General features: G+C 45.1%; 1 protein-coding gene across 1 annotated transcript; it reads left to right on the top strand.

The window, feature by feature from the left end:
- Positions 1 to 2,825: 2,825 nt before the first annotated feature.
- LOC134539277 (ribonuclease 3-like) lies at positions 2,826 to 15,801 on the top strand (the record flags this gene model as incomplete). Its single annotated transcript, XM_063381100.1, has 4 exons — positions 2,826 to 2,866; positions 9,662 to 9,793; positions 11,994 to 12,134; positions 15,694 to 15,801. Coding segments are annotated over 4 exons (422 nt in total), but the record flags the coding sequence as incomplete, so codon positions are not given.
- Positions 15,802 to 17,934: the final 2,133 nt, after the last annotated feature.

Genomic DNA, 17,934 nt, shown 5'->3' with positions numbered 1-17,934 from the left:
ACTACTCTTGATCACTGTGTCTGCAGCATCACTCGTCCAGAACCAGCACCTCGCCGTGCTGGCCAAGATAACTACTCACGATCACTGTGTCTGCAGCATCACTCGTCCAGAACCAGCACCTCGCCGTGCTGGCCAAGGTAACTACTCACGACCCCTGTGTCTGGAGCATCAATCGTCCAGAACCAGCACCTGGCCGTGCTGGCCAAGGTAACTACTCACGACCACTGTGTCTGCAGCATCAATCGTCCAGAACCAGCACCTCGCCGTGCTGGCCAAGGTAACTACTCACGACCCCTGTGTCTGCAGCATCAATCGTCCAGAACCAGCACCTCGCCGTTCTGGCCAAGGTAACTACTCACGACCACTGTGTCTGGAGCATCAATCGTCCAGAACCAGCACCTCGCCGTGCTGGCCAAGGTAACTACTCACGACCCCTGTGTCTGGAGCATCAATCGTCCAGAACCAGAACCTCGCCGTGCTGGCCAAGGTAACTACTCACGACCCCTGTGTCTGCAGCATCACTAGTCCAGAACCAGCACCTCGCCGTGCTGGCCAAGGTAACTACTCACTACCACTGTGTGTGGAGCATCACTCGTGCAGAACCAGCACCTCACCGTGCTGGCCAAGGTGACTACTCTCGATCACTGTGTCTGCAGCATCACTAGTCCAGAACCAGCACCTCGCCGTGCTGGCCAAGGTAACTACTCTCGATCACTGTGTCTGCAGCATTTCTCGTCCAGAACCAGCACCTCGCCGTGCTGGCCAAGGTAACTACTCTCGATCACTGTGTCTGCAGCATCACTCGTCCAGAACCAGCACCTCGCCGTGATGGCCAAGGTAACTACTCTCGATCACTGTGTCTGCAGCATCACTCGTTTAGAACCAGCACCTCGCCGTGCTGGCCAAGATAACTACTCACGATCACTGTGTCTGCAGCATCACTCGTCCAGAACCAGCCCTCGCCGTGCTGGCCAAGGTAACTACTCACGACCCCTGTGTCTGGAGCATCAATCGTCCAGAACCAGCACCTCGCCGTGCTGGCCAAGGTAACTACTCATGATCACTGTGTCTGCAGCATCACTCGTCCAGAACCAGCACCTCGCAGTGCTGGCCAAGGTAACTACTCACGACCCCTGTGTCTGGAGCATCAATCGTCCAGAACCAGCACCTCGCCGTGCTGGCCAAGATAACCACTCACGACCCCTGTGTCTGGAGCATCACTCGTGCAGAACCAGCACCTCGCCGTGCTGGCCAAGGTAACTACTCACGACCCCTGTGTCTGGAGCATCAATCGTCGAGAACCAGCACCTCGCCGTGCTGGCCAAGATAACTACTCACGACCCCTTTGTCTGGAGCATCACTCGTCCAGAACCAGCACCTCGCCGTGCTGGCCAAGGTAACTACTCACGACCCCTGTGTCTGGAGCATCACTCGTGCCGAACAAGCACCTCGCCGTGCTGGCCAAGATAACTACTCACGACCCCTGTGTCTGGAGCATCAATCGTGCAGAACCAGCACCTCGCCGTGCTGGCGAAGATAACTACTCACGATCACTGTGTCTGCAGCATCACTCGTCCAGAACCAGCACCTCGCCGTGCTGGCGAAGGTAACTACTCACGACCCCTGTGTCTGGAGCATCACTCGTGCAGAACCAGCACCTCGCCGTGCTGGCCAAGGTAACTACTCACTACCACTGTGTGTGGAGCATCACTCGTGCAGAACCATTACCTCGCCGTGCTGGCCAAGGTAACTACTCACGACCCCTGTGTCTGGAGCATCAATCGTGCAGAACCAGCACCTCGCCGTGCTGGCCAAGGTAACTACTCACGATCACAGTGTCTGCAGCATCACTCGTCCAGAACCAGCACCTCACCGTGCTGGCCAAGGTAACTACTCACGACCCCTGTGTCTGGAGCATCAATCGTCCAGAACCAGCACCTCGCCGTGCTGGCCAAGGTAACTACTCACGACCCCTGTGTCTGGTGCATCACTCGTGCAGAACCAGCACCTCGCCGTGCTAGCCAAGGTAACTACTCACTACCACTGTGTGTGGAGCATCACTCGTGAAGAACCAGCACCTCGCAGTGCTGGCCAAGGTAACTACTCACGACCACTGTGTCTAGAGCATCACTCGTGCAGAACCAGCACCTCGCCGTCCTGGCCAAGGTAACTACTCACGTCCACTGTGTCTGCGGCATCACTCGTCCAGAACCAGCACCTCGCCGTGCTGGCCAAGGTAACTACTCACGACCCCTGTGTCTAGAGCATCACTCGTGCAGTACCAGCACCTCGCCATGGTGGCCAAGGTAACTACTCACGACCACTGTGTCTGCGGCATCACTCGTCCAGAACCATCACCTCGCCGTGCTGGCCAAGGTAACTACTCACGACCCCTGTGTCTAGAGCATTACTCGTGCAGAACCAGCACCTCGCCGTGCTGGCCAAGGTAACTACTCACGACCACTGTGTCTGCGGCATCACTCGTCCAGAACCAGCACCTCGCCGTGCTGGCCAAGGTAACTACTCACTACCACTGTGTGTGGAGCATCACTCGTGCAGAACCAGCACCTCGCCGTGCTGGCCAAGGTAACTACTCACGACCCCTGTGTCTAGAGCATCACTCGTGCAGAACCAGCACCTTGCCGTGCTGGCCAAGGTAACTACTCACGACCCCTGTGTCTGGAGCATCACTCGTGCAGAACCAGCACCTCGCTAAGCTGGCCAAGGTAACTACTCACGACCCCTGTGTCTGCAGCATCACTCGTCCAGAACCAGCACCTCGCCGTGCTGGCCAAGATAACTACTCACGATCACTGTGTCTGCAGCATCTCTCGTCCAGAACCAGCACCTCGCCGTGCTGGCCAAGGTAACTACTCACCACCCCTGTGTCTGCAGCATCTCTCGTCCAGAACCAGCACCTCACCGTGCTGGCCAAGGTAACTACTCACCACCCCTGTGTCTGTGGCATCACTCGTCCAAAACCAGCACCTCGCCGTGCTGGCCAAGGTAACTACTCTTGATCACTGTGTCTGCAGCATCACTCGTCCAGAACCAGCACCTCGCCGTGCTGGCCAAGATAACTACTCACGATCACTGTGTCTGCAGCATCACTCGTCCAGAACCAGCACCTCGCCGTGCTGGCCAAGGTAACTACTCACGACCCCTGTGTCTGGAGCATCAATCGTCCAGAACCAGCACCTCGCCGTGCTGGCCAAGGTAACTACTCACGACCACTGTGTCTGCAGCATCAATCGTCCAGAACCAGCACCTCGCCGTGCTGGCCAAGGTAACTACTCACGACCCCTGTGTCTGCAGCATCAATCGTCCAGAACCAGCACCTCGCCGTGCTGGCCAAGGTAACTACTCACGACCACTGTGTCTGGAGCATCAATCGTCCAGAACCAGCACCTCGCCGTGCTGGCCAAGGTAACTACTCACGACCCCTGTGTCTGGAGCATCAATCGTCCAGAACCAGAACCTCGCCGTGCTGGCCAAGGTAACTACTCACGACCCCTGTGTCTGCAGCATCACTAGTCCAGAACCAGCACCTCGCCGTGCTGGCCAAGGTAACTACTCACTACCACTGTGTGTGGAGCATCACTCGTGCAGAACCAGCACCTCACCGTGCTGGCCAAGGTGACTACTCTCGATCACTGTGTCTGCAGCATCACTAGTCCAGAACCAGCACCTCGCCGTGCTGGCCAAGGTAACTACTCTCGATCACTGTGTCTGCAGCATTTCTCGTCCAGAACCAGCACCTCGCCGTGCTGGCCAAGGTAACTACTCTCGATCACTGTGTCTGCAGCATCACTCGTCCAGAACCAGCACCTCGCCGTGATGGCCAAGGTAACTACTCTCGATCACTGTGTCTGCAGCATCACTCGTTTAGAACCAGCACCTCGCCGTGCTGGCCAAGATAACTACTCACGATCACTGTGTCTGCAGCATCACTCGTCCAGAACCAGCACCTCGCCGTGCTGGCCAAGGTAACTACCCACGACCCATGTGTCTGGAGCATCAATTGTCCAGAACCAGCACCTCGCCGTGCTGGCCAAGGTAACTACTCATGATCACTGTGTCTGCAGCATCACTCGTCCAGAACCAGCACCTCGCAGTGCTGGCCAAGGTAACTACTCACGACCCCTGTGTCTGGAGCATCAATCGTCCAGAACCAGCACCTCGCCGTGCTGGCCAAGATAACTACTCACGACCCCTGTGTCTGGAGCATCACTCGTGCAGAACCAGCACCTCGCCGTGCTGGCCAAGGTAACTACTCACGACCCCTGTGTCTGGAGCATCAATCGTCGAGAACCAGCACCTCGCCGTGCTGGCCAAGATAACTACTCACGACCCCTTTGTCTGGAGCATCACTCGTCCAGAACCAGCACCTCGCCGTGCTGGCCAAGGTAACTACTCACGACCCCTGTGTCTGGAGCATCACTCGTGCCGAACAAGCACCTCGCCGTGCTGGCCAAGATAACTACTCACGACCCCTGTGTCTGGAGCATCAATCGTGCAGAACCAGCACCTCGCCGTGCTGGCGAAGATAACTACTCACGATCACTGTGTCTGCAGCATCACTCGTCCAGAACCAGCACCTCGCCGTGCTGGCGAAGGTAACTACTCACGACCCCTGTGTCTGGAGCATCACTCGTGCAGAACCAGCACCTCGCCGTGCTGGCCAAGGTAACTACTCACTACCACTGTGTGTGGAGCATCACTCGTGCAGAACCATTACCTCGCCGTGCTGGCCAAGGTAACTACTCACGACCCCTGTGTCTGGAGCATCAATCGTGCAGAACCAGCACCTCGCCGTGCTGGCCAAGGTAACTACTCACGATCACAGTGTCTGCAGCATCACTCGTCCAAAACCAGCACCTCACCGTGCTGGCCAAGGTAACTACTCACGACCCCTGTGTCTGGAGCATCACTCGTGCAGAACCAGCACCTCGCCGTGCTTGCCAAGGTAACTACTCACTACCACTGTGTGTGGAGCATCACTCGTGCAGAACCAGCACCTCGCCGTGCTGGCCAAGGTAACTACTCACGACCCCTGTGTCTTGAGCATCACTCGTGCAGAACCAGCACCTCGCCGTGCTGGCCAAGATAACTACTCACGATCACTGTGTCTGCAGCATCACTCGTCCAGAACCAGCACCTCGCCGTGCTGGCCAAGGTAACTACTCACGACCCCTGTGTCTGGAGCATCACTCGTGCAGAACCAGCACTTCGCCGTGCTGGCCAAGGTAACTACTCACGACCCCTGTGTGTGGAGCATCACTCGTCCAGAACCAGCACCTCGCCGTGCTGGCCAAGGTAACTACTCTCGATCACTGTGTCTGCAGCATCACTCGTCCAGAACCAGCACCTCGCCGTGCTGGCCAAGATAACTACTCACGATCACTGTGTCTGCAGCATTACTCGTCCAGAACCAGCATCTCGCCGTGCTGGCCAAGATAACTACTCACGACCCCTGTGTCTGGAGCATCACTCGTGCAGAACCAGCACCTCGCCGTGCTGGCCAAGGTAACTACTCACGACCCCTGTGTGTGGCGCATCACTCGTCCAGAACCAGCACCTCGCCGTGCTGGCCAAGATAACTACTCACGACCCCTGTGTCTGGAGCATCACTCGTCCAGAACCAGCACCTCGCCGTGCTGGCCAAGGTAACTACTCACGATCACTGTGTCTGCAGCATCACTCGTCCAGAACCAGCACCTCGCCGTGCTGGCCAAGGTAACTACTCTCGATCACTGTGTCTGCAGCATCACTCGTCCAGAACCAGCACCTCGCCGTGCTGGCCAAGATAACTACTCACGATCACTGTGTCTGCAGCATCACTCGTCCAGAACCAGCACCTCGCCGTGCTGGCCAAGGTAACTACTCACGACCCCTGTGTCTGGAGCAAAACTCGTGCAGAACCAGCACCTCGCCGTGCTGGCCAAGGTAACTACTCACGACCACTGTGTCTGCGGCATCACTCGTCCAGAACCAGCACCTCGCCGTGCTGGCCAAGGTAACTACTCATTACCACTGTGTGTGGAGCATCACTCGTGCAGAACCAGCACCTCGCCGTGCTGGCCAAGGTAACTACTCACGACCCCTGTGTCTAGAGCATCACTCGTGCAGAACCAGCACCTCGCCGTGCTGGCCAAGGTAACTACTCACGATCACTGTGTCTGCAGCATCACTCGTCCAGAACCAGCACCTCGCCGTGCTGGCCAAGGTAACTACTCACGACCCCTGTGTCTGGAGCATCAATCGTCCAGAACCAGCACCTCGCCGTGCTGGCCAAGGTAACTACTCACGACCCCTGTGTCTGGAGCATCAATCGTCCAGAACCAGCACCTCGCCGTGCTGGCCAAGGTAACTACTCACTACCACTGTGTGTGGAGCATCACTCGTGCAGAACCAGCACCTTACCGTGCTGGCCAAGGTAACTACTCTCGATCACTGTGTCTGCAGCATCACTCGTCCAGAACCAGCACCTCGCCGTGCTGGCCAAGGTAACTACTCTCGATCACTGTGTCTGCAGCATCACTCTTCCAGAACTAGCACCTCGCCGTGCTGGCCAAGGTAACTACTCTCGATCACTGTGTCTGCAGCATCACTCGTCCAGAACCAGCACCTCGCCGTGCTGGCCAAGGTAACTACTCTCGATCTCTGTGTCTGCAGCATCACTCGTCCAGAACCAGCACCTCGCCGTGCTGGCCAAGATAACTACTCACAGTCACTGTGTCTGCAGCATCACTCGTCCAGAACCAGCACCTCGCCGTGCTGGCCAAGGTAACTACTCACGACCCCTGTGTCTGGAGCATCAATCGTCCAGAACCTGCACCTCGCCGTGCTGGCCAAGGTAACTACTCACGACCACTGTGTCTGCGGCATCACTCGTCCAGAACCAGCACCTCGCCGTGCTGGCCAAGGTAACTACTCACGACCCCTGTGTCTGGAGCATCAATCGTCCAGAACCAGCACCTCGCCGTGCTGGCCAAGGTAACTACTCACGACCCCTGTGTCTGGAGCATCAATCGTCCAGAACCAGCACCTCGCCGTGCTGGCCAAGATAACTACTCACTATCACTGTGTCTGCAGCATCACTCGTCCAGAACCCGCACCTCGCCGTGCTGGCCAAGGTAACTACTCTCGATCACTGTGTCTGCAGCATCACTCGTCCAGAACCAGCACCTCGCCGTGCTGGCCAAGATAACTACTCACGATCACTGTGTCTGCAGCATCACTCGTCCAGAATCAGCACCTCGCCGTGCTGGCCAAGGTAACTACTCACGACCCCTGTGTCTGGAGCATCAATCGTCCAGAACCAGCACCTCGCCGTGCTGGCCAAGATAACTACTCACGACAGTTCTGGATTTCGGAGAGTCCCGAGAGTGAAGGGTGGCGCGACATCGGCGAAGAGGGTGAGAGACCCCCTCAAGTGTGGCGCGACGCGGAGTGACGGGATCGAGAGAGTTCGACTGAGTGGCGCGAGACTGTGTGTGTGGACAGGCGCGAGGTGAGGGGCGAACCACTGTTGAGCCTAGCTCCGGTGAGGAGTGCCAACTGTGGAACTTGACAGACATTGAGTGACTTGAGAATAAACATTTATAAGTGCCAGTGATTTGTGATCGGACATTTTTTAAGTACATCATTTATTAGTAATGTAAATATTAGTAATTAATAAAACTGCAATAAAACTCAATTGGGCTATCCCTTATGAACCAGTTCTCCCCACATTAGGTTGTAAAAAATGATATCAGTTTCAGATATACCTATTTCAAAAAGAAATAACATTAATTTCTCACATTCATACCATCTCTTTTTTTTTTTGTACATGCTGGACGCAAGTGACTGCTAAGCCAATTCATTTCATTTAAAAAATTTATTAAAGATGCACTTCATACAAGTATTTGGATACCTAAGTTCTTTCAGGCATCAATTATCACGTGGTAACAATATATTTTTTGTAGATTTTGCATTTGGATAGTGTTTTTAGTTTTTATGTACTTAAATTTTCACTGTAATTTTTTTAATATGGAATGAAGATTAGTTAATGTCCATTTAGTGACTTCTCAGTAATTTTTCTTAAAAGGTGATTAAAACATCTTGGAGTTTTCAGTTTTATTTTGTATGAATTCAAATTTCAGTCATTTAACCTAGTTTTTTGTTTAATAAGGTTTAAAACCATGTTTTTATACCTTGTTACAATCTTATATTTACTGACAGGCTTAGTTTTGTAGCCACTCTGACGAGGAAAAACCTAATTATTTCATTCAAGTGACTACAGCTGTCGTGATAATTACACCATTTCATGAATATTGACTTCAACCTGTGCCCAGAGCTAGATCCTGTGTCAAGAAAAGCAAGTGGTGGAAAAATATTTCAGCAACCAAGATGACGTGGCTGTTTTTTTTTCCTTCGCCATTATTACATTAAAAATTACCTGTGTGTGTATCACTGCAGCTAAGCCAGTCACGCTTGGAATAAACACACATTAATGTTATTTGACAGAGATAATTTGTGGGTGTAGACCTACAATTTTTCTGTCAACTTCGACCATTACTCGTGAGCTCTCATGGCCTTGACGTTCATATGATATACGTTAGTTCTCAGCCCAGCGTGATGTATAGGAGCATGGAATTTATGTCATGTTTCTCATGTAATATCTTTTATTAGACCTCTTTTTTTTATTTAAAAAAAAGTGTAACATCTTAGCTCTTGGTATAGAGCATTTGGTAGTAGTAATTTTGTGAATGGAATGGAAGTCACATGAAACGGAAATGAGTAACCACGGTACTGACTTGATGTAAGCTTTTGGACATACGCCATTGCTAAGCTCATGTATGTCTGTAGAAGGGTTCAATATTTTGGTGCTGTTTTGTTCTGTTAGTCCACTTTTCTTTGTTTTCTTTGTTTGTTGACCATATTCCTGTTATGGAATATCATGTGGTGTTTATATCCTATTGACAACAGCAAATTTTTGCTTAATTTGTGTTTTTGTTTTTGTCTTTTGGGTTTTTTTGTAGTTTTCTTCTACAGACATACATGAGCTTAGCAATGGCGTATGTCCAAAAGGTTACATCAAGTCATGCACTCCCATTGCACAAATCTTTCAAATATAATAACCACGGTACTGCCATCTGTGGCAGATGGTGCTATCAAAATTTCACAAAGGGAAACTTTGTAGTAATATCCTTTTAATAAATGTTAACAAGATGGACAGCATCATAAAAAAATTCCTTATCGATAATCCGGTTCAAAGTCGGGGGTTTGTATTTTTTCCAAGTCTTTTTAATCTTTTATCAAAGCCATTTCATATTATAGTTTAAAATTTTAGTCTGCAGATAGAATGATTCTGTAGTCGACATAGCTGATTCGACGGAGCGACTTCTAGCGGCAGGTGTGGGAACTACGTGTGATGGGTGTCCAGACATTTAGTTGAAAACCCAATTAAAGATGTGTTTATCACGCACAGCATAATTTTAAAGAATGCTTTGTAAAATTTTGTGTCAAATGTTTTGTACCATTTATTCGCCAAATGGGAACGTGTCAATTGGCTTGTTACCTAAGTCACCGGCGAGTAGCTAAGACTCACTCGCGTGTTTTTTTTATTTGCTACGCTGGTTAACGTAGCGCGTGCTGAATGTTCGCTGACTGGTTGCAGAACTTGAAGCTGGACGCTTACATGCTCTACGCTCACGGCTCGGACCTGTGCCACGACCTTGAACTGAGGCACGCCATGGCCAACTGCTTCGAAGCTCTCATGGGAGCCTTGTTTCTGGACGGCGGGATAAAGGTAAGCCTCTCCATGGTAAGTTTTTACACGCTTTATATTAGCTTCACCTGTATGTTTGTTTGTTTATATATTTGTAACCGACTCCTTTGGGTGCGATTTTGACCCACTTTAAACGGCCAGATTTCATTCAAACTTTGTAGATTTATTGAGGACCGATGACAATACAATACAGAATACACTAATTTGATAAGATTATTCCATTATTCAATTTTCAAAATAAAATTTTTGTCAATTTATATAATTTCACAATATTTATTAGGCTTTGTTTATATCGCGCCAAAGACAAACTGAAAGAAAAGAGTTCACACATTTTAAAGAAAACTATTTCACTCATGTGCGAACTCTTTTCTTTCAGTTTGTCTGTGGCGCGATATAAACAAAGCCTACTAAATATTGTGACATTTAATTAAATGAAAAGTGAGAGTGGGTTATGATTATTGTGAACAATATACTTTCTTGAAGAGATTATTGTTAAACTTCAGCAAACAATGTTAACAAGTTTTCCAAGGGATTTTGTTTTCGAAAACTTTTCCGTTAGAAAAACTTCATACCTCTTGAATATTTTTTTTGTTTGTATTTATTGTACTACACTGTTAGAAACTGTATTCTTATCAATAATTTTTTTTTTCTGTTACTGGAGGTTAAAGAAGCATGAGAATGTCATCAAAAATGTATTTAATTTCTTAGCTGTTAAATTAACTGAGTATATCATTGTTTAGATAACAATACTGCCTAATTAATGTTTCAGTAATTCTACAGGAAGGTAAAAAAAAAAACTGATAATTTTCAAGGACCTCTAGTACATAAATTAAATTATGTATTAAATGTAATGCTATTTTTAATTTTAAAAAAATTGAATACTTTTTTTTTACTCTAAAGGCAGGGTAACCAACTATACTTCTCGTATTACTTCAGCATGTATCCTACTGCAACTAACTAGTATGCTTTGTGTATTTAAATGGTTCCAATTTTGTATGATGGTGCTGCTATATCTAGGATATTTACAAAAAATAAATTGTATGTGTGGACATGAAACGCCTTTAGAAGGCTTTATAACCAAAAAATCAATTTCGTTAATAATTTCAGTTAGGCAGTATTGTTTGCTAAGCGACGATATTATAATGTTTAAGTTAGCTTTTGAAGGTGGTTTTAAAATTTTTCAACGAAGCTGTTATTACGGTCAAACGTTTTTATCCAGCATTATATGATTCCGCACATTTGGCAGTCTGGCACCAATTGACATGCTTGCGTTGAAATTTTTTTGTGGATTCCAGCTTTTGACTCTGGCTGAGGTCACATTACTTCCCTGCCAGTATTTGTAGTTTTCTCGGAGTTTATCGTTACATTCTGTTTTCATTTTATCACAGTGTTTCCTGTTTTATAGCTGGATACATATCAGTAATAATTTTTGAAGAAAAGATCTGAATCAGGGATGCAATATGATCGAGACATTTTCAAACATTAACGCTCATCTGTATTTTTTCTTTTTAAAGAGGAACTTTTAACAACTTTTTTTTAAATACCATTGTACCATAGATTGAAATTTGTGTGACTTTCTCATCTAAAATTGTAATGAATTTCACTAATCCAGCAAATTCACTAATCCTGATGCGTGGCACAATCGTAGTCCTGAAAACACCGGTTAAAGACCTTTCACTTTCGCTGTATTTTATTTGTTTGCAAAGGAAATTTTAAAGTAGGCCTGTGTGAATAATAGTTCGTTGATATAGGTAATGCAAATATGAAATTGATTGTTTAAAATATTCGTGAAGTCAGCATAGGTGTGTTAACACACATTTTATAAAACACTAGATTGAAGTAAAAAAAAAAAAATATTGGTATTTTAACATTTGGAATGTTTTAACTGATTTAAGTGATTAACCGATTCGGCCCTGTACATACAACCATTCAATAATAAAATTCTTAAATTAAACATGCATAATATTAATATTGAACACTCATAAAAGCATAAAAGCAAACCTGAGTGCCTCGTTTGATTTTTTTTTATCAACCATTTTTATTGGTGCAAATATATAGAACACAAAAAGTAGTTTGATGAGATAATCAAGGACTTGAACGAGTTAAGAGTTTCGCCACAAACGCTTGGCTGCACAGCAGACGGACGCCAGGCCCGAAACGAAGGGAATGTCTGCCGGCGAGGTGAAGGGACGGTAAGGGAGGTCCCGCCGTGTGCCCCCAGGTGCCCGACAAGGTGTTCGGCAACACCAAGTTCCAGGACGCGGAGCTGCGGTTCGTGTGGTTCGCCTACCCCCTGCACCCCCTGCAGCAGCAGGAGCTGACGGGCGACCGCCACTGGATCCAGTCGCACCGCCACCTGCAGGTGCTCTGCTCTCTCCGCACACTCTCCACACTCTCTCCGCTCTCTCTCCGCTCTGTCTGCTCTCTCTCTGCTCTCTCCTGCGTGGTCTGTCGCAGCGAGTTGCTGCGAGGCATGAGGCACGGGGGCGTCTCGGACATACACCATTGCAATTTTGCACTGTTTCTCTTGGGAAAAAAATTCGTAAATGTAAAATAAGAAATTAAAAAATTGGTTGTCTGTAAAGTCGGTTTACGGACGATAGTTTAACGTGACGACGTCATAACAAAACATTGATGAAATGATTGCATACTTTTATGAATAAAATTGAATCATTTTTATTGAATTATCACTATTTTGTATGGAGACAAAGAAGGAGTGAAATAAAATCTACAATTTTATTTTAATAAATTTACTTTTATTTGCACACATTAATTCAAATATATTTATTACTTTAGCAAAGAGATTATTTTAACTTAACTTTTATACATGTTTGCTATTTAACTTCTTCCAATCTGTGTTATTCTGTTAAGGATACGACAATGATAGGAAAAGTAGGAAACGAATGGGAGTGTTTCAAGTTTAATGTGCCTCCAAAAAGTCAAATCTATGGTTGTTCCAATCGAGTGGAAGAGAGATAGATGCTGTGCAAGCGTACAATGAGCGTAACGGGACACAGCGAAATGGGACAATGTGCTTTACAGGACACTTATTAGTGCGTGCAGCCGGCGTATACCGATTTATTAGACGTCACGTAAAAAATGACAAACATAAACCCACTGAGAACAAGCTGATGTCAACCAGATAAAACCAACGCTGAACCTAAACAGCTAATATGTACAACTCAACGATGACAGCTCAGATGAACACGTTCTAACTTAAATATCAGACAGCACGTGGATTCCTCGGAAGGAATTCAGTCATGATAACATAACACCAGCACACGGTGGGCTGGTAACGATGAGACAGTTTCAACAGTAACGGTAAATGCAGTTGGACAACAAAACCTGGACAACGCAGGAAATGTACGAACGCAACGATGAAGTTAAACGTATATTATGGACGACACAATGACGACAACACCGACGATCGCGTTAGGTTTCCTATGACAAAACAGTTGCGACGTTTCAGTTTAGGGAACTGTTCCCGTCATCAGACACAAACAGATTGTATACTCTAGGGCTGTGTCAGTCAAAACTGAAACACCATAATAGCTTTAGTATTTAAGATTTTTGATGTTCGAGGAAAATGATTCAAAGAAAAATGTTGAAGGGAATTTAATTAGTTCAACAAAACAACTCTTGACAACTGATAACTCTGAGTCATTGCCGTTCCCCAGTATGTTGTGTACATTTAGTTAGTACAGGAAAGCTTCACTATAAAGAACATGAAGGGACCAAAAAATAGTTGAGTTTGTTATACTGAAGTTCTTTATACTGAAACATAAGCATTGTTATAAATATGTATACCGATAAACACATGAAACACCTTAAGTGTACTAATGTTCAGTATCACAGTCATTAGTCTATAGCCGCTTGAAGAACCTGTTCACATACTCTCTGCTGATGCTTTGTCTATGATCAGGAGACACATTGTAGGCAGAGCTGCCAACCTCAAATCACACCCATCATTAATGACAATTATATGGAAAAAGTACATGTAAATCATGCACGATAAATTTTTCCTGAGGAATTATAACACACACAAGATAAAATAAGGACAATAATATGCAAAAAAAAAAAAATGAAAAATGTAGGCCTATGCATATGAATACAATGAAAATTAATGAATCAAAGGAAAAAAAAAACTATTTGAACAATACAATCATCTGAATATGTAAGAAATGTCAATAATTTTACAGGAAATTTTCAACCTTCAATTCAAAGTATGCAAAGTTATACTTTTGAACAATTGTCTTTTTATTTGCTTCTTTTATCCTGGTTGGATAAGAACTGTCTTATAAACAAACAACAGAACTTGTAAACAATAACTCTGCGTTAGTTACTTTCGTTTCTTCAGATGTAGCGAAAAAACTACGATATGGATTTATTGCTCGTCATGACTATAAAATATTCCGCATGTTTCTTTAATTCAATGTGCCCTCTACAGTCATCCCTTCCAACGTGTGCAATCGAAAAGTCACACGTGCATACATTACAAAACGCATGGTGTTCCAAAACATTTGAAGACGACAAGCATCGTCATTCTTTTGAATAGTTAGGTCTTAGGTCGAAAGTTTTGATGAATTGCGTTATTTTTTTTTCTCCCCCATATACACTTTTGTTCTGTCACACGCTTCATTTCTACAACCGGCACTGAAGAACACAATGCTATTGAAAAACGTAAAAAATTTCACGCCTGTAGACACGACAAAAACACTATGGACTGTGATGAAAAAAATGACTTTCAAAAAATAAATTAAAACACAGGTTAGCCAAAGTACCGTACAAAAATTATCGTAATGTAAGTAGCCAAAAAACGAAAAATCAGAGAATATGTACTAGTTGTATCGTACAACGGACGTAATACCATTCCAATATTATTTCAAAACACGAGAATTAATCTACTAATTTCGATAGTACGTGCGCACACATACTAGTTCCGTTATTGTTTTTGTTTACGTACACGCTGTTACGTTTGAATAAGAAAATTAAAAATAAAGAACAAGTTTTTGGATGGTAATTTTTTTCATAATGTGCCTCAAGGTTGTTCGTTCAAGTGAATATTTTTGTTTCACGAAGAAACGGACCGTCGTAAAATTCGTTAAGATGAAATAAAATTCAAGGTTATTATATACGTTTTTGGCGGGACCAAACAATGAGTTCGGTTAAGTGAAGTGTTCGTTTAACTGAAGTTCGTTGTACTGGTGCTTTCCTGTAATCATGTAATTTAAATAACGATATGTATTGATTCAATAGTGGCAGTTTTATAAATAGTTAATGTTAATAATTATTAGTCATTTACATTATTTCATTTTAGACCATTGAGACATTCAGATTCCAGTGATAGATTTGAGGCACTACTTCAAAGATAAATTCCAGATTTAATTATAAAAAAAATTGGATTGGCCTCATTACTATTATTTAGATTTCTCTTTCAAGAAGTGTTCCATTTATAGAGCATTGTAAATGCCATTCCTAGTTCAAACTTAAAATTTTAATTTTTTTCAGACACACGAATTTTGCATGCTTACATGTCAGTAGTATAATTTAATACTTTTTTCTAAAATAAGAAGTGGACATTAAATTTTTTCTTCATCACACCTTTTTTTCTCATTCCAGGTATAAACTCTTGTTAGTTCAAACAAATATTGGATTATGTAATTTTAGGTAAAAAATAAGTAAACACTTAATTTATTTATTCAAGATAATTTTATGTCAGCTGCATATCATGTAAAGAGTTTTTTCTAGCAGTATACATTTATTAATGAATTTTTTTTTAATGTGAGATTGTGGCATTGTGCCAGATAATTAAAATAATATTTTGTATAGCATGTGCATGCATAGCTAAGAATTTATAACCAATTCCAGGTTTGTTTAGTCTTTATATATGGCTTGTATTTTAAACTTTCCTCTGTTTTCAGAAATTAACAGAATTTGAGGATGCTATTGGTGTGAAATTCAATCATATCCGTCTCCTCGCACGAGCTTTCACCGACAGGAGTGTGGGGTATACAAACCTTACACAGTGAGTATAGTGTTTATTTATGCTTCAATTAATGCATGATAATTAATACTGTAATCTAAAATAAATAAGTTTGTTATGTTTGTTTCTCGCTGGAGGTTGTATCTTCATGAAAAAATATCTTCCTCCACATTCGCCTTTCATAATATTGCTGTATGCACTTTCTCTGTCTATAACATCAAGGCACTCAATAATAGCTCTGTCTCGAGACAAATTTTAAAATGTATCTCCATTTGATCAATTGTTAAAAGTTTCTGCTCAAATATTCCTCATGTGACTGCAAGCGAGCTCAACTCCATCATTGTGCTGTTTCTTACGGCTCCCGACAGGCGCCCGGCCAGAACGACAACGTAAGGGATCAGGGATGTTCGCGTGTCGTTAGCCAGAGCCTCTTAGACTAAGACGTCTAGGTTCAGACCCCAGTGTGAAGACTTTGACCGTCCGCTGCATCCGAATCCACTGAGGTACTCTCAGTCGCTATTTTTGCATCAGAGCATCTTAATTCATAGGAGTTGGTAGGTTTGTAGGTTCACAGACGGCTGATGTAGTCGAAAGTTCCACAAAAAAAATCTTGCACCACACATCCCTAGCATGAAGCCGAACGTCCATTTTATTTTCCCTCAGAAATCGCGTTTCACTTCGTGATGCCGTACAGCAGGCAAGGTGTGGTTAAGAATAGAGACGTGATCGAGGCCATCTTTAGTTCCAGGATGTATAAGGATGGAGGCATGAGTGTGCCCACCTGTGATTTTGTTTCCTTACCTCCATGCATTTTATTTGGATAGAGCGTGCACTCGTTTGCCTGTTACATTTTCAAAACGGAGACAGCACGCACTTCAAAAAACTTTGATCTGTACATTCACTCTGTAATGCTCTTTCGACATCTCGATAGTTACATTAAAGTATACTCTGCTTCAACTAGCTGCATACTTGCACTTGTCAAGTTGACAACCTAATGAATAATGTTTGCAGGCTTTCACGGCCATTGTCTGAAGTAACTTGGCTTGTGGGTTGTAGCCGTGTCCTTGGCGAATAATTCACAGACGTTTAGGTCGACATTGCGGTAGAAAGGTTGGTAAATAATTCGCCAAGGACACGGCTACAACCCACAAGCCAAGCTAGTTCAGGCAACCTAAAGACTTTGTCGTTCATGCCAAACATCGCCATCGACATCGGAGCACGAATCACTCGCGTTCGGCCCAAGCACTAATGCACATTGGCCGGAAGTGTAGCGACGCAACACTCACATTGGTGCTGTCAGTGTGGTTTTGAACAGCTGCCTCTGGGCACTTGGAGCAGTCGTGGAAGCTCATCCGTGATGGACCGCAGACCCGTGTGGTCCAGATCCACCGGAGTAGCACCGTGCTGCCCACACCGACCGAGACTGAGCACTGTCTGGGGGTCCGTCCCGCTCACCGGCTCACATAGCTGTCTTCTTGCTCATGGGCCGGCAGATATGTCCTCGTGGTGCAGCCTGTCGCATAGCTCACGGAACTGGCACTCATTATGCCTCATGTTTCATCGATCACTGACCGCAGTCAGAGATCTTGTTTTAATTTATTACTTCATTTAATAATGTTCGCAGGCTAACTGGTAACAGGTAGCTATCAGGTAACTGCTCCCTGTTGATGGCAACTGCAATGTCGACCGAAACGTCGGTGAATTATTCGCAGAGGACACGGCTACAACCCAGAAGCCAAGCTACTATTAGTTCAATCATTTGCCTTATACCTCATTCTGTTACTATACTTTTCACATCTTGAATTTAGGAGCTTTTACAGCTTTTAATCTCCAAGCAATGTCATCAGTTGTATAAATAACTGCGTATTCTTTTTTCATGCCAAGGAGCGACTGACCATAGTTTGGGCCCATAATTATTATTTTTTTAATTAGTTTGTTAAAGCCCCCACATTTATGCTTTTTGGCTGATCAAGTGGCGGCTTACAAACTAATTCTACAATAAAATTGCCGCACTAACCATTTCTTATCCAGGATTCAAACACATAACCCCCACGCACTGAAGTTGGCTTTTGAACCAGGTTGCATTATGGATGTAGGCTCTTCATGTTTTAGAATTAACCTACAGATGTGGTAATTAGTTTATTGCTTATGAAGTCTACTTTTTTTTTTTTTTTAAGTT

The sequence above is a fragment of the Bacillus rossius genome, chromosome 15 (genome assembly GCF_032445375.1).
Source record: "Bacillus rossius redtenbacheri isolate Brsri chromosome 15, Brsri_v3, whole genome shotgun sequence".
Taxonomy (NCBI): domain Eukaryota; kingdom Metazoa; phylum Arthropoda; class Insecta; order Phasmatodea; family Bacillidae; genus Bacillus; species Bacillus rossius.
Note: the sequence above shows the minus strand (reverse complement) of the source record. Positions and strands in the feature narration are given on the sequence as shown.